Source organism: Grampus griseus, assembly GCF_964374135.1.
Source record: "Grampus griseus genome assembly, chromosome: 19".
NCBI classification, from domain to species: Eukaryota; Metazoa; Chordata; class Mammalia; order Artiodactyla; family Delphinidae; genus Grampus; species Grampus griseus.
The window spans coordinates 41,674,835-41,692,857 of NC_139013.1; the positions used below are offsets into that span (position 1 = coordinate 41,674,835).

The 18,023-nt window shown below is 41.3% G+C and overlaps 1 protein-coding gene across 1 annotated transcript in view; it reads left to right on the forward strand.

Moving 5' to 3' along the window:
- Positions 1-18,023, forward strand: part of WWP2 (WW domain containing E3 ubiquitin protein ligase 2) — a 145,391-nt gene that overhangs the window by 15,848 nt on the left and 111,520 nt on the right. The window contains exons 2-4 of the mRNA XM_082677164.1: positions 5,824-5,908; positions 13,195-13,342; positions 13,684-13,805. Coding sequence (XP_082533290.1) covers positions 5,839-5,908; positions 13,195-13,342; positions 13,684-13,805 — 340 coding nt within the window. The 5' untranslated portion in view covers positions 5,824-5,838. The remainder of the gene's footprint in view (positions 1-5,823; positions 5,909-13,194; positions 13,343-13,683; positions 13,806-18,023) is intronic.

An 18,023-nucleotide genomic window follows, 5' to 3' on the forward strand; every position in this document is an offset into this window, starting at 1 on the left:
CAAATTATGCTAGTATCCTTGTTTTCGTCTCCCCTGTAATCTCTGGTCTTCCCTAAGAACTCTTTCTTAAATAGAGTATACACCTTTTAGCTCTTTCAGCTGTAATCCACTGTTATTTTATTGGACCCTCGATATGGTGGCAGAGTGTGGGTGAGGGAAAGCATTTTAAAATTTTATGATTAAATCTCAGTCTTTTAGGGGGTCTCTGTCCCTGGACTGTGACCTTTACAAGTGTTTATGAACTGTTTTCCTTTCTCAGTGCGATAAGAAGTCTAGAGGGGGCCTCAGGGAAATTTCCTCCCCCGCAGTTGGGATAAGTCCTGGTAGAGTCCTTTTCCTGGAGTGAAGGCTGCTGTTAGAGAACACTCTGGGCATACAGCACAATGGTTACTTTTCCCATCCCCCTGCCAGAGCCAGGAGCATTCTTGGCTCTTTACCAGGAGACTCTTATAGGGTAGGAATTTTTTTTAAATGTTTTATTCATTGATGTATCATTAGCACCAAAAACAGTATAAGGTACAGAATAAATGCTCAGTATGTATTGAATGATTGAATAAATACTGTTTTACCTAGATGTGGGAAAATTTCTCAGACCTAAAATGATAATAATAAACCGATGGCATTTCTCTGAGTGACTAGTTAGTCCCCAATCTAGTGTTTGTCTATTTGCTTAGTGTTTGTGTCTCTCTAATCCAAAGCCCTAAGTAAGATAGGATTGTTGTAGAGCAGTTGTTCTCAAGAGGTTTTGACTACAATCTTTAGTAAGACATATACATATTTTATATCATGACCCAATATACATGAAGATGTAAATGTACATTTATCTGAACAAAGTTTTTATGAAATAATACTTTCCTTTATAATATAATAGTATTATGAAATAATACTTTCCTTAATATTTTCTACTCTGTTATTTTATATTTTATTTTAAAAAGTGCTTGTCGAGATTTACATAGAGGTTAAGTTCAGAGGATAATGTTTTTGTTTTTTTTTTCAAGAAATTTGGGTAGATCTACCACACTTAGTTCTGGCTTCCCCCTTTTTCTCCTGATAAATCCATGACTTCCTTGAATAATGAAATTCATTGAGCATCTATAACCTTTGGTGATGTTTTAAACATGTTCTCCCTCCTCCCCCTGCCTGCCCCAGGCTTATGCTAACTCAGTTTTTGTGGAAGTGATTTGAATGCAAACACTTCTCATCACTATTAGCAGGGGAAAAAATTACTTGAGTGCATGTACAGAGTCATCTATTTGTGTTGCTGAGACAGGTGTAGAGTAAAATCTGGGTCTCAGTTTTCATAAGCTTCCTAAAGTGGCTAGTAGGAGTTTGGACCTCATGCCCATTGGAAATCCTATCCAATATGGGGCCCTGAGACAGAAATTATAGGTACTTTGGGGTACTTTCCCTTCAACAGTAATGGTTATTTGTCTTTATACATGGATTGCAAAGGTTCAATTCAAGATACCTACCTTGGGGCTTCCCTGGTGGCATAGTGGTTAAGAATCCGCCTGCCGGACTTCCCTGGTGGTGCAGTGGTTAAGAATCTGCCTGCCAATGCAGGGGACACGGGTTCGAGCCCTGGTCCCGGAAGATTCCACATGCTGTGGAACAGCTAAGCCCGTGCGCCACAACTACTGAGCCCGCAGGCCACAACTACTGAAGCCCATGCGCCTAGAGCCTGTGCTCTGCAACAAGAGAAGACACTACAATGAGAAGCCCGCGCACCGCAACGAAAGAGTAGCCCCCGCTTGCCGCAACTAGAGAAAGCTGGTGTGCAACAAGGAAGACCCAACACAGCCAAAAAAATAAATAAATAAAATAAATAAATTTATTTAGAAAAAAGAAAAGAAAAGATACCTACCTTGTAGTGTCAGGGTGGTATCTTGCTAATGGATCTGGAGACAAAGCCGTGCATAAATAACATGGGCTATTGTTAGTAAACAGTGGCCTGTAATTATGAAAGACATGGGAGGAAGAAAACATGGTAGTCTTATCTACCCTATTTCTACTACTTTCCCTGTTGGTTTTGTTCTGAGCCGCCTCTGGAATTTATCTGATTGGTTTTGTTTTGGAGCCACGAAGTATAGATCGAAAGGTTTGGTCTTTCTCCCATGTAACAGGCCATGCGAGGGCTTTGCGTTTCATTCTCCAGAATTCTCTCTAGTTCATAGCAAAGGCTAAAAACAGTTAAAGCTCAGGGAGAACAAGCTAGTTTAAAAACTACCCTTAGTCAAGTTGCTTCTACCCTTAGAATGAGTCCCAGTAGATGTAAACATTTTAAAATTGTTTTCTTTTTAAAGTCTATAAATAATGGATTTCCAGCTTTTAGTGCTTTAACCTGTTACTAAAAGCCCCGAGGCTTAATTTACAATCATTAACCTTTCCTTCATTACTCAAGATATCATCTTTTTATCCCCTTTAAAACTATTGTTAAATTATGAAAAAGATCAAACATATGAAGTGGTTCAGAGAATAAGATAACAAGCAGTCATAAAAACCACCATCTGGATTTAATGAATAGTAGCATTTTGCCATATTTGCTTCAGAACTTCTTCCTTTAAAACATGAAATGTTGTAGATACAGTCGAAGTTCCCTTGGTCTCTCTGTTCACTCCAGTTCCCCTGCTCCCTCTTCCGCTACCCCAGAGGTAACTTCTGTCCTGAACTTGGTGTGGTTCCTTCCCATCCATGCTTCTATACTTTCATACCATTTATGTGTGTCCACAACAGTAGATACAATTGTTTTGTGAAAGTTCAAGTGTATACCAATGGCACTGCCCTACACTTAAGCTATCACTTGCTTTTTTTTTTTTTTTTTAGTTCTAGTATTATAGTTTGGGGTTTGTACATATCAGTTGAATTCATACATTTCAAGAACTATATGGCATCCCATTTTATAACTATTTCACAATTTATGCATTCCCTCATTGATGGACATTTAGGTTATTTATAAATTTTTGCTGTTATAAACATTGCCATGATGAACATTTTGAACACGGTTGCTTCTGCATTTGTTGGAAGATTTTCCCCTGGCAAATATCTAGGAGTGGAATCCTGGGAAGTACAATATATGCATCTTTATTGGCAAATACCTAGGAGTGGAATCCTGGGAACTACAATATATGCATCTTTAACTCTATCGGAGGTTGCCAGGTACCGTCTAACTTGCACTGCTTCCAGAAGCCTGTGAGACTTCTCAGCAACACTATTGTCAGACTTCTGATCTCTTGCTAATCTGATGGGTAAAAGAGTTGATATGTTTATTGCTTTACCAAAAAAACTTCAAGGGAGTCAAAACATTATCCTTTTGAATTTCAGAAAGTTGATGCACCTCTTCATTCATTCAATAAATATAGAGTTCTTACTAGGAGCCAGGCACTATTCCAGATAGTAGGCTACAGGGCTAAGAGGGGGACACACATCTCAGCCCTCATGGAGCTTACCTTCTAGAGGAGGGAGACAGTACACACAAGAAATCAATACACTATGAACCGTGTCAGTGATAAATGCTAAGGCAGAAATGTAAACTAGGGAAGGATGGGTACAGTGTGTGTGGAGAGGTGAGGTTGACAGGGTGGCCAGGGAAGGCCCCTTAAGAAAGCAACATTTGAGTTAATGCCTGAAGGCAGTGAAGGAATAAGCTGTATATGTGGACAGTTGGGAAAAGAGAATTCTAGACAGAGAGGTAGAAGTCTGATGGGGGAACGTGGCTGGCATGTTCAAGCAACAGCGAGGAGGCCCATGGGGAAGGTAGGGAGAGGGGAAAGAAATGGGAGGCCAGGTCAGAGAGGTGTGTGGTAGTGTATCACGCCGTCCCTCTAAGGTCATTACAAGGACTTTGAGGTAGATGGGAAGCCCCTGGATAGCTTCCAGCTTTTGAATAGCACAGTGATATGATCTGATTACATATTAAAAGACAGGACTCTTGCTGAACGTAGAAATTGGATTGAAGGGGGCAGAGAGCAGAAGCAGGAAAAACAATAACCCAGCTAAGAGATGATGGTGTTTGGAGCAAGGCAGTGACAGTGCAGATGGAGAGAAATGTTTGAGCTTGGAAATATTTTAAAGGTAGAATCAATAGGATTTATTGATGGGTTGAATGTGGGGTGTGAGAGGGAAAGGGGAAGCACGAATGAGCCCCAGAATTTTGGCCTGAGCCACTGGATGGAGGGAGTTGTCATTAACTGAGATGTGGAACAGGATTGAGGGCGAGTATCAGAAGCTCAGTATTGTCAATGCGCAAAGAGGACCTGAGGTTCTCCTGCATACTGAAGTATAATTGTTGTGCTGAGAAAAAGCACTTGTATGACTGAATTAAAAGCTGTATTACATAGTTGCTTTTTTCATGAAATACCATTTTTACTTAAAAAAAAAATCAACAGATAAACTAGCGTTAATAGATTTGGGTGTTTGGCAGACATTTTCCTGAAGATGAATGAAGTAAGCCTGTCACTTCAAGGAAAACAACTGACAGTGCTTGTTGCCAATGATAGAATATGAGTTTTTAAGTGAAAATTAGAAATTTGGAAGACTTCCATCTACCACAAAGAGCTTGACAGCTTCCCAATACTCAAAAACTTGTCTGATGAGATCAGTGGTGACATTCACAAATGTGATATTTTGGATAGGGTATAATGAAATGGGTCAACATTTGGAATATCTATAGAACTCAGTGAACCAAATATTTTCCAAATGACAAATGACGATGTTACACAATTATGTATGAGTAAAAGATCCACTCAAAATGCAAGATAGACTTCTGCTTCTAGCCAAGATGGAGTGACAGGGATGCCTTATGGCTAATGAGGTCCATCAAAAATTATTTCATGTGCTTTGTTGGCCAGGCCCATGTGCACATCCAGGTGATAGCAGAGTAGTCGACTGGATGAATGTTGGGCTTTGGAATCAGAAGATGTAGATTGAATCCTGGTCTGTCATTTCCTTGGCCAATAAACACATTTACTGGTATATCTTCTTGGAGAAACTTTTATTAAAATCTTCTGTCCATTTAAAAAATTGGTTTAATATTACTTTAGAATTTTTTTAATGTTTAAAAATTTTATTTATTTATTTTTTGGCCACACCATGAGGCATTTGGGATCTTAGTTCCCCGACCAGGGATTGAACCCGTGCCCCCTCCAGTGGAAGTTCAGGGTCTTAACCACTGGACTGCCGGGAAGGTCCCTACTTTTTAAAAAATTGTTGAACTGTGACTTTCTTTTTGGAGATATTATTTTAGGCTCTCCATCCTTAAGAGGTTGATATAGCAGTGCTGTGTCCTTCTTAGCCCATCCAAGTCCTACCCAGATTCAGTAGTCATTATGAGACAGACATCACTCTGCCTGAAGCAGCGTGGCTGCAGTTGCTTAGATGTTTATATTTTCTTTTTTTTTAAATAAATTTTATTTATTTATTTTTGGCTGTGTTGGGTCTTTGTTGCTGCGCGTGGGCTTTCTCTAGTTGCGGTGAAGGGGGCTACTCTTTGTTGCTGTGCATGTACTTCTCATCGCGGTGGCTCCTCTTATTGAGGAGCACGGGCTCTAGGCGTGTGGGCTTCAGTAATTGTGGCACACGGGCTCAGTATTTGTGGCACACGGGCTTATTAGTTGCTCCGTGGCATGTGGGATCTTCCCGGACCAGGACTTTAACCCGTGTCCCTTGCATTGGCAGGTGGATTCCTAACCACTGCACCACTAGAGAAGTCCTGGATGTTTATATTTTCTTGCTTCTATCTCTTTAGACTTAGATATTAAAATTGGGTTCAGTTCCTCAGTCTCTTATCAGATATCCTCTAAACCTGCTGCTTTGTTTGTCTTTCAGTTTCCTGGTGATGACATGGCATCTGCCAGCTCCAGCCGGGCAGGGGTCGCCCTGCCTTTTGAGAAGTCTCAGCTTATTCTGAAAGGTGAGTGGCACTGTGTGAAGTTTGTCATTTCAGGTCCAGCCCCATCTTTGGGAAAGAGGTGGAATTATACCACACTTTGGCTTACGAGCATAACTATTCATTCTTATAGGGTTGTCATATTATAGCTGGAGTTTTTGAAGAGGAGGGGGAAAAAAAGAACTTTTGGAAAGAATTATATAAAATGGCGAATCCTTCCTTCTCCAGGGCTCTTTTCTATCTACGCTCATTCCCTTGGTGAGCTCATCCAAACCTTATCACTTTAAATGCCACCAAATAGTAGGATCACTGCCACATTTGTATCTCCAGCCTGGCCTTGTCTCTGAACTCCAGGTTTGTATATCCAATAGCCCACTTGGCATCTCCACTTGAAGGCTTAGTAAACGTCTAAAATGTGACATGCCTGGAACTGACCTGATTTTTTTTTTTCCTCAATATCCTGTATTCAGCAAATCTGGTTTTGTCTACATTCAAAATGTGGGCAGCGTTCAGCCACTTCTCACCACCCCTGCTGACCCACCAGCTGGCATCATCTCTGCCCTAGATTAAGGCGGTAGCCTCCTAACCTGGCTTCCTACTTCTGCCCTTTGCCCCGCTTCATTCTGTTTATCGCACAGCAGCCAGTGATCTTGTTACAGTGTAAGCCAGCTCTTGTCACTTCTCTGCTCAAACACATCAAGGACTGTCTATCTCACTCCGCATACAAACTGAAGATCCCACGTGATATGACCCCTTCCATTTCTCATTTCCTGTTCCACATTTACTCCTCTTTGGCTAGATGCACAGGTCCACATGGACCTCCCGTGCTATTCATTGCCTCTACCAGGTACACTCCCACCCCTGGGCCTTTGCACTTGCTGTTCCCACTGAATGAAATGCTCTTTTGGCTGAGTTATCTACCTGGTCTGCTTCCTTACTTTCTGCAGGTTTTTACCCCAAAGTCACTCTCTTCAACGAGGCCTTCCCTGATTCCCCCATCTAAAGGCTCCCTACCCTGATTCCCTCATGTCTCTCCCCTTCATCACCTTATCTTTTTCTTATCAGCCCCTGTCACTATTTAATGTTTGACCTATTGGAATCTATTTCATTTATTCACTGTCTCTTTCTGTAGAATGTAAGCCCCACGAAAACAGGGGTTTTTGTCTGTTTTGCTTACTGTTGATGCCCCAAAGCCTAGAACAGTGCCTGACACATAGTGAGGCCTCAGTAAATATCACACGGATGAAAGCCTGCTGCTCCAGTAGCTTTAGGAGGAGGAGTCACGGGACCACAAGATGCTCGGGGAGAGAGGAGTGGCATTCAGTATCTGGGCTCAGGCCTCTCAGCATGATCATTGGGAGACAAAATTGTATCTTTGGTCCAAATTTTTAAATTACTGTTTGAAAAATGGAAATGTTATTCATTTATTTCATGCACTCACATAGTTTACAGTTGTTTCCATTCCTGCAGCTCCCCAGTTCCCTCGCCTGGAGGGAACCTGTTGTTATCAATGAGTGCTCCTTTCCCCACATCATCTTTTTTTTTTTTTTAAGCCTACAGCACCTGGTATTGCCAAGCGGTCTCCCATCCAAGTACTACCCAGGCCCAACCCTGCTTAGCTTCCGAGTTTGGGGGCATTCAGGGTGGTACGGCTGTAGTCCCCACACCTTTACCAACATGATATGTTGTCAGATTTTTTTTTTTTATCTTTGCCAGTCTGGTTGGTTAAAAAAAATTGTGCTCTCAGCATAGTTTTACTTCTCATTAAATGATAAGTGATGTTTAGTGTCTTATCATATGTTTAAGTAAATCTGTATTTCCTTTTCTGTGGGTTGCCTGTGTCTATTTTTTGCCTGTTTCTTATTGAGTTATTGATTTTTTTTATAGTCTTCATATATTTTAATTACTTTTCTTGGTGTCTCATGGCTGCTCCAGCCCTTTTGAGAAGGGAGAAGGAATAGAGTGAACTGGTAGGGTTTTGAACTCGAGACTACAGCCTTTACTGCCTATCTAATAATTAGCAGGGCTAGGTCGGAACAGAAGCCTGCCCATGGAAACTGGTGATATCCTGAGGTCCCTGTTTTGGGACTATGTTATTCAGGAACACACTCTGACTTCTAAAGGTTTCTCTCTTGCCTTTCCCTGATGTGTATTTTCTCACTAGTGTGGAGAGAGCTAACTTGATAATACAGGTGCACCTCGTTATATATGCACTTAAGCTATAGGGAGTTGATAATACCATCCAGGAAAATGGTGGTGGAGAAAGAGGAGAGAAGCAACCATTTAAACAGTGTGGGTGGTTCTTCCTCCTGTGCATTTTGTGGATAGAGCCTCTGGTGTAATTTGGGAGCTGTTGCTATGCTGTCCCCTCTCTGCCTCAGTTCCCTGTGCCTCTTCTAGTGCAGTCCTAGAGATTTATTTTTTTATTTTTTATCTTTAAAAATTTTTATTGGAGTATAGTTGATTTACAATGTTGTGTTAGTTTCAGGTGTATGGTAAAGTGAATCAGTTATGCATATGCATATATCCACTCTTTTTAAGATTCTTTTCCCATATAGGTCATTAAGGAATATTGAGTAGAGTTCCCTGTGTTATATACAGTAGGTCCTTATTAGTTATCTATTGTATTTATTTTTTAAATTAATTAATTTTATTTATTTATCTTTTTGGCTGCGTCGGGTCTTTGTTGCTGCGCGCGGGCTTTTCTCTAGTTGCGGCGAACGGCGGCTACTCTTCGTTGTGGTGCACGGGCTTCTCATTGCAGTGGCTTCTCTTGTTGCGGAGCATGGGCTCTAGGCACGAGGGCTTCAGTAGTTGTGGCACGTGGGCTCAGTACTTGTGGTTCTCTGGCTCTAGAGCGCAGGCTCAGTAGTTGTGGCACACGGGCTTAGTTGCTCTGTGGCATATGGGATCTTCCTGGACCAGGATTCGAACCCGTGTCCCCTGCATTGGCAGGCGGATTCTTAACCACTGCGCCACCAGGGGAGCCCTGGTTATCTATTTTATATATAGTAATAGTGTGTATATGTCAATCCCAATCTCCCAATTTATCCTTCTCCCCCAGTCCTAGAGTTTTACAATACACTTTTTAAACACACTAAGGTCCTCAAACGTAAGCCAACTATTTTATCTGATATTTAACTGAAGGAACACTGAAAACACAGCACAGCAAAGCAAAAAACTGGCTGTTTGGAACCTATAGAAGGATAATATGCCACACTCTATTCTGTTGCCTTCCTAAGAGCTTTTCAGGGGTATAATTTTGGAAATATGTGATTTTTTGCCTTATTTGTTGACTTTAAAAGCTAAATCCTATGTGAAGATGTGACTCCATGTATAAGAAACTGACATTTATATTTTATCAAATAGTAAATAAACTTTCTAGATAAACTTGAGACCTGTATTTTGGCTTGTCTTTTTTTTTTTTTTTTTGCGGTACGCGGGCCTCTCACTGTTGTGGCCTCTCCCGTTGCGGAGCACAGGCTCCGGACGCACAGGCTCAGCGGCCATGGCTCACGGGCCTAGCCGCTCCGCGGCATGTGGGATCTTCCCGGACTGGGGCACGAACCCGTGTCCCCTGCATCGGCAGGCGGACTCTCAACCACTGCGCCACCAGGGAAGCCCTGGCTTGTCTTTTAAGAACAAGAAACATTGAAAATATCACCCCACGTATTAATTATAAATTACTGCGGGGAAAATGTATCTTTACAGTGGAGTGACCTGGCAAACCCCACATTAACCATGGGATCAAAATTAGTATCCCCAGTAGGAGGATGGCCTGGTGTGTACAGTAAGAAGTATACAACCTAACCTGTGTAGTTAGTATTCTTGACAAAAATGTTCACTGTAAATCTAACCATGAGGAAACAATCAGAAAAATGCAGGATTTAGCATTCTATAAGACAGCTGGTGGAAGGAAGTCTTTAAAAATCATTGTCATGGGGCTTCCCTGGTGGCACAGTGGTTGAGAGTCCGCCTGCCGATGCAGGGGACGCGGGTTCGTGCCCGGTCCGGGAAGATCCCACATGTACAGTTTGTTCATCTTGATTGGATCCTGGGTTGGGAGAAAAACAGCTATAAAAATATGTTTGGGGGACTTCCCTGGTGGCGCAGTGGTTATGACTCTGTGCTCCCAATGCAGAGGGCATGGATTCGATCCCTGGTCAGGGAACTAGATCCCACATGCATGCCACAGTTAAGAGTTGGCATGCCACAACTAAGAAGCCCGCGTGCCACAACTACAGAGCTGGAGAGCCGCAACTAAATCCTGGCACAATCAAATAAATAAATATTAAAAAAAAAAAGTTGGGAACAACTGGGAAAATTTGAATATGGAATGGGTATCAAATGATGGAAGGAGTGACTATACATTTTTTTTTTAGGTATAATAATGGTGGTGTGGTAGGTGGAAGAATGCCCTTATTGTTTGGAATTGCATTCTGAAAGTAATCAGGGCCGATCTGTCATGATATCTCCAACTAACTTTTTTTTTAAATACAGATGTCATATATATATCTGGGTCCTGTGCTATCCAATAGGGTAGCAAGTATAGCCACATAGAACTATTTACATTAAAATTAAATAAAATTTAAAGCTCCAGTCCTCAGTCTCACTAGCCATATTTCAAGTGCTTTATAGCCACATGTATCTCATGGCAATGTATTGGAGAGCGCTGGTGTAGAACATTTTTATTATTGCGGAAGTTCTCTGGGTAATATTGATGATAGACGCTGAGAGAGAGACAGAAAAGCATATGTGGCAAAATGATAGCAGTTAGTAAATAATGTGCAATTATTTATTCTATTCTTTCAATTTTTATGTAAATTGGAAACTTCACAAAAAACTACTAACTGCACCATGTGATCTTAGATTGAGTCCAGGACTAGAAAAAAATCTTTTCTCTTTTGCTATAATGGACATTGATAGGGTAATTGGCAAAATTTGAATAAGGTCTGTACCTTAGATAATAGTATTAAAGAATGTTGAATTTCCCAGTGTTGATATTTATACTATGGTAACGTTAGAAAATGTCTTAGTTCTTAGAAAAGACACACTGAAGTATTTAGGGAGAGAAAAAGAGAGAGTAATAAAGCAAGTAGCGTAGAAAGTTAATATTTGGTGACTTTGGGTGAAGGGTTTTTTTAATCAAATTATTTAATTTATTTATTTATTTATTTGGCTGCATTGGGTCTTCTTTGTGGCATGTGAGATCTTTTGTTGTGGCACGTGGGCTTCTCTCTAGTCGTGTCGTGCAGGTTTTCTGTCTCTAATTGAGACGCGTGGGCTCAGTAGTTGTGGCGCACGGGCTTAGTTGCCCCATAGCTTGTGGGATCTTACTTCCTCGACCAGGGATTGAACCCGCGTCCCCTGAGTTGGAAAGGGGATTCTCTACCACTGTACCACCAGGGAAGTCCCCGGTGAAGGGTTTATAAGAAATCTTTGTATTAGTCTTGCAGCTTTTCTAAATGTCTGAAATTATATCAAAAAAAAAATTTTTTTAAAGTAGATACTAAAAAAACAAGGACCAAAAGGGAAATTTGATGGAAGGGTTCAAAGAATCAGCCCGGGAGCTGGGAGGCTTGGTTCCAGGCTTAGCACTGCCTTTGACTAGCTCCGTGATTTTGGATATGTCTCACTTCCCTGGATCTTAGTTTGCCCAACTATTAAATAAAGGGTTTGAACTTGTTGATTTCAAAGAAACTGTCTAGCTCAAAATGGTAGGACTCTATATAACTAGTCCCTATTTTTTGTCTATATTTTTACATTTAAGGGTCTGCGCTCACACCACCAGGTGGCCTCAGTTAACCTTGGTCTATGTGTGTAGTATTTTCATTTTCCCACTCTGGGCCACATTTCCCAGCTCTACGACCTTTTTTCCTAGTACCAACTCTTGTTGCTTCTTAATCTTCACGACAGCTTTTGTTGCTGTTGTTCCTTGACTTTCTCTCTAGTGTTCTTTTGGTCCTGGAGAAGACACGTATTGCTAAAAAACAATCAGAGGTGGCTTTGCCCTTTGCCAAGTTGTGGACCCTTATAGGACTGTCATCCCTCAGAAGGGTCTAGGAGGGAGAGGTTTGCTAACTCTTGATGGGAACTCAGGTTCAGGCAGTCTTGTCATCATGGGTAAGGAACGTCAGTTACATGCTCTGATTTGGGGCATAGGATAGAAAACATCCAGATGGGTTTTGTCCTAGTGATCTGGAGTTTCCACCATGGCTGATAAGTGCTACAAAAGGAGCTTGTCTAGCACCCAGCCCTGGGCGTATGCTTGCTTAGTTGGTGCTGAGCCCCTCGCTTGCTGGTGCCGTGTAAGCATCAGAAATGCTGCCACATGAAGGAAATGAACAGAAGAGGAAATGCAGATGGTTAACAAGTACATGGAAAAACTATTCAATCTGGCTAGTAATTGAAGAAAAGCATTAGAACAAATAAGCAAAGTCTGGAAATGGCATATAGCATGGTGTGGAGTCAGGCTGCCGGGTGCACATTGTGGTTCGAAGCTCCCTGGATGTGTAGCCTGGGGCAATGACCTAGCTTCCCCAAGCTTGTTTCCTCCTGGGTGAAATGGAATGATGATGTATTTCCTGCCTCATTGTAAGGATTGGGTTAGATAATGTGTGCATACCACAGGATCTGTAATAAGTGCTCATTAACTCTTAGCTATTATCTTTATACTATTTTTTTTTTACCTACATGATTTGCAAAGGGTGAAAAAAACATAGTACTCAGTGCTATGCAGTGTTTGGTGAAATGGATATATTCCTATAGTGCTGATAGGTGTCTACATGGGTTTAGAAAGGAACTGAGCAGTTTTAAGAACTTTAAAAAATGTTCATATCCTTTGGAAGAATACTCAGAAATGCATGCAGATACTATATACATTTGTGGTCATTTTCCCCGAGCCAAAAGTTGGAAGCAATCTATTCAACAGTGAAAGAATAGTTGCCTAAATTATGGTGTATGCTTGTAATGGGCTTATATTGCAGCTTTTTAAAATGGATTTTGGGGGGAGAGGACTTTTTAAAGAATTGGAGACATAAAAGATGAAAGTCTAGAAAGTCTGTATTTACCAACATCTTAATGATAATTATCCCAGTGTTTTCCGTTTAGGAGTGATTTTTTCTCTTATGCTTCTTTTCTTATGCTCTTTTTATATCCTCACATTAAAAAAGAAGTCTTTTTAGAATGAGGAAAAGACAAAATTTCTTTTTTTAAAAGAAACAACAAAAAAAGAGGGAGAACATCTGCCACAGGGGGGCAGCTGGGAGCCCTCTGACTCATCCTTGACTTCTTCTGTCTTTCCTGTCCAGTGGTGTCAGCAAAGCCCAAGGTGCATAGTCGTCAACCTCGAATTAACTCGTTTGTGGAAGTGGCAGTGGATGGACTCCCCAGTGAGACCAAGAAGACTGGGAAGCGAATTGGGAGCTCTGAGCTTCTCTGGAACGAGGTCATCATTTTGTAAGAGAAAACCCCTTCTCTCCGAATGCGGCCCCCCGGGAGAATAGAGGAAGGGGTTGTGGGAGATCCAGGTTTCCTGTAGCAGCCTCTAGGCCTTCCGCCTTTGGTACCTGAGGCACCTTCTCTTCAGGTGTTTCTACATCATTGAGCTCACAGAGTGTTCATTGTTAGCTAGATGGTTACAGGGTCAGCTCTCAGGGGGAAAGGGTATATGTGAGTGTCTTCCTCTTTGGGGTTCCCCCCACCTTCAAGATGTCAGCAGGGTAGTTTCTCTGTTTTCTTCTAAGTTACAGGAGTGACTGATCTGCTTGGATATGATGAATCAAGTATTTGTTTTCCAGGAATGTCACGGCCCAGAGTCATTTAGATTTGAAGGTCTGGAGCTGCCACACCTTGAGAAATGAACTGCTAGGCACCGCCTCTGTCAACCTCTCCAATGTCCTGAAGAACAATGGGGGCAAAAGTATGTACAAGGAAGGGGTACCTGACGTCATTCATTTGTGGGGGTGGGGAAAAGAATGTGAAGGCATGGATGTCTCTCACATGGTGGATAAACCTGGTGATGCAGTTTCCTCCAGGACCAGAGGCTGCAGTTACTGTACTCCCCGTGGATGTGGTCCGTGGAGTTCTAGGAAGGCTGAGAGCTACTCTCTGCCTCTATTGCGGAACTCAGCCCCTTGGTCCAGGGCCCCTAGTGGTGGGATGCACTGATGTCCCCCCCTTGATCCTTCCTCAGGGCTGCATACTTTCCCTCTGCCCCTCTTTTCCTGATCCTGATGTGTGACGTGTAAAATCAAACTGTCAAATGCCTCCAGCCTAAATCATTACTTTCCTAGTCTGATCCCTCAAACACAACAAAGGAGCTTCGTCTGTGGGTGGGTGTGTACATGTGTGCCTGCCTGTCTGCGTGGAATGGTGTTACAAATGGTGCCCTGTGCTTAGAAGGCGCTCGATAAACATTTCCTGGTTGTTGGAATGCAGTGGAAGCTCTATCATGATTATTCAGCATGCCTCGGCTGCACGGAAATCTAAATCCTCACGTCTGTTTATTGCTGTTTGTGGTCAGTGGAGTAACCCATGGCGGAGGTATCTGGATCCTCCCTCATAAAGCCTCTATTCAGAGCAGTACCAGATGTGGCGAGGGAATGCCACAGAAAGAAAGGCTCCTTCTTTTCTTGATGTGTGCTGTCTAGCAAATATTTTCTGAACGTGGATTTAGTTTAAGAGAGATGTGTGGGTGGGGAGCCCCGAGTCCCAGGGAGAGTGCTGCTTGATTCAAGAGTCTTTCCTTTCTGAGCCTGTCCTTTCTGATGGGCCTCTTGAATGGGGTGTGAGGCTCCCCCGGTCTTTTTCTTTCTGCTGGGCACACACTGATGTGGTGAACCCACTCTGGACTCGGGAATCGTCTGAAATGAGGATCTGCCTCTATTCTAATTCTGCAGGGAACACCCCGCTGCTCTGTCTTCTGAGTCGGTCTTTATTTTCCCAAATGCTAGCCTGCCTTTTATAATTTGATTCTCAAGGAGGATTATATTTACTATGTCATTTGGAAATAGACTTGTGGGCATTCTCACATTAGGATCAGCAAGCGACATGAGTGTCCTTTTCTCTCCTTTTTCATTTGTCCAGTTGGCATACTTTTGCTTTCAATTACAAAAGTAATTGTTGAAAACTTGGGAATCACACAAAAGCACACAGACACACAAAGAAGATAAAATTCTCCTGGAAGCAAAGTACCTAGTGATAATTATTGTTAACATTTTGATACATGCCTTTCTGAGCCTTTTTTCCCTGTGTGCAGTGTATTAATATTTAAGACATCAGTGAAACAAAATACATGAACTTATTATTTTGCAACATGCATTCTTCTCTTTAAAATGTATTACTATATCTTTATTTTTAATTGTGATTAAAAAAAACACATAACGTAAAACTTACCGTCTTAACCATTTTTAAATGTACAATTCAGTGGCATTAAGTACATTGACAGGATTCTGCAGCCATCACCTCCATCCGTCTCCAGGACTTTTTCATCTTGCTAAACGCAAACTCTGTACCCATTAAACAGTAACTCCCTCCCTTCTCTCAACCCACACCATTCAACTCTCTGTCCCTATGAATCTGCTTACTCTAGGTACTGCATATGAGTGGCATCATACAGTATTTACCCTTTTGTGTCTGACTTCTTTCACTCAGCATAATGTCCTTAAGCCTCTTTCACGTGGTATGTATCAGAATCACCTTTTTTTTCTTTCTTTTTAAATTTTATTTTATTTTATTTTGGCCACACTGCACGGCTTATGGGATCTTAGTTACCTGACCAGGGATTGAACCTGGGCCCCCGGCAGGGAAAGCACGGAGTCCTAACCGCTGGACGGCTCAGTAGTTGTGGCTCGTGGGTTCTAGAGTGCAGGCTCAGTAGTTGTGGTGCATGGGCTTAGTTGCTCTGCGGCATGTGGGATCTTCCCGGACCAGGGCTCGAACCCGTGTCCCCTGCATTGGCAGGCGGATTCTTAACCATTGCGCCACCAGGGAAGTCCCCAGAATCACCTTTTTAATGCCGAATAATATTGCATTGTATGCCGCATTTTGTTGATCCATTCATCCATCCAAGGACATTTGGGTTGCTTCTACTTTTTGCCTGTAGTGAATAGTGCTGTTGTGAACATGGGTGTCCAAATATCTCTTCAAGTCCCTGCTTTCAGTTCTTTTGGATATATATTCAGAAGTAGAATAGCTGCATCACATGGTAATTCTATTTTAATTTTTTGAGGAACCGCCATACTGTTTTCCATAGCTGTTGTACCATAAAATATTTAATTGTTCCTCAAAAGTCAGTTTTTGATGACTGTCTGGTAGTAGTCTTATCAGATGGCTGTGTGAAAATTTAAGGTTGAACATTTGGGTAGTTTTCAGTATTTCAGTCACAAATAATGCTATTTTGATAAACTTATAAGTTTACAAATCTTTATACCAATTGTTAAAAATGTGTATTAAATTATTGAACATAGTCTTGCTGGATTTAAACATTTTTCAAGGTTTTGGACACATTGCCAGATTACCCTCCAGAAAAGTTCTACCCATTTATCCTTCCATCAGCAGTAGCTGAGATGGCTGGTTTCTATTGCACTTTAACATTTATTGGATTTATTTGTAAAAAAATATATATATATTTTTAGCCTATTTTATAATTAACATTTTGCCAGATTTGCTTCATCTATTTCTTTTTGGTTGCAGTATTTAAAGTAAATTACAGGTGTTTCAACCTTTTATCCTAGATTCTTCAGCATGCATCTCATTAAAAAAGGACTTTTGTGAACATAATTACTGTACCATTATCACACCTGGCAATATTTACACGAATTCCTCATTATCACCTAATACCCAGTTCATATTCGATTTCACCATCTATCTCAAAGTGTTGTTTTACAGTTGGTTTGCCCCAACCTGGATTTGGGCAACGTCCCCTCATTGCATTTGGTGGTTATGTCTTTGAAGTCCCCCCACTCCCCCTCCACTCCACCTTTTTTAAAGCTGTAATTTACTCAAGGAGACTGATTTTTTTTTTTTTTTTCTTTTACGCGGGCCTCTCACTGTTGTGGCCTCTCCCGTTGTGGAGCACAGGCTCCGGACGCGCAGGCTCAGCGGCCATGGCTCACGGGCCCAACCGCTCCGCGGCATGTGGGATCTTCCCGGACCGGGGCACGAACCCGTGTCCCCTGCATCGGCAGGCGGACTCTCAACCACTGCGCCACCAGGGAAGCCCTGAATGTTTTTAAAGTGTGTTTATTGCCTTATTAATGTCCTTTGCTCATTTTTTTACTGAAATGTGCATTTTTCTCTTTTGGTTTTGAGAGAGCTCTTTATATGTTAAGGCTGTTATTCTTTGTCTTGTAATTTGTGTTTTCCCAGTTTTTCATTTGCATTTTAATTTTTCAGGCTTTTTCTTTTTTCCATACAGATGTTTTAAACTTTCTGTAGTCAAGTCTGTTACCTTTTATATTTTCAGCCTTTTCTTTTATGTTTTGGAAGGCTTTCCTTTATTCTGAGATCAGGTAAATGATCATCTCTATTTTCCCCTAGTTCATTGTGATTTTATTTTTTTAATTTAATTCTTCATCCAAATGAATTTATCTTTGTGTACAGTGTGAGTAGGGATCTAATTTAATTTTTCTTGAATAGTTAACTGATTACTTTAGCACTACTTATTAAATAACCTATCTATATCCCCAGTGATCTGAGTTGCTACCTTAAGCATATATTAAAAACATATGTATATTTGGGCCTGTTTGGGACTTTCCATTCATTGCTGTTTTTTATCAGCCTTTTCAAATCACTCTGCCTTAGCTAGTATAACATTATGTTATGTTTTTAATATCTGACAGTTCAAGTTTCTCTTCTTTTCAAAATCTTCCTGCCTCTTTTCTTTGCATGGATGACATCATCACATGAATTTTACATTATTTTGTCAGGTTCTCCCCTCTTCCTATTCTCCTACCCCCAATCTCTTGAGATTTTTGTTGGAATCTATCATATGTAAAGTTTCTTTATGGAGAATTTTCATACCAGGAACATGGAATGTCTCTAAATTCACTCAAATCATTTTGAAGTTATCTTCAGATAGATTCTTTTAGTTTTTAAAGGAGGTTTGATATTATTTTCAGTGGGATCTTTTTCTATT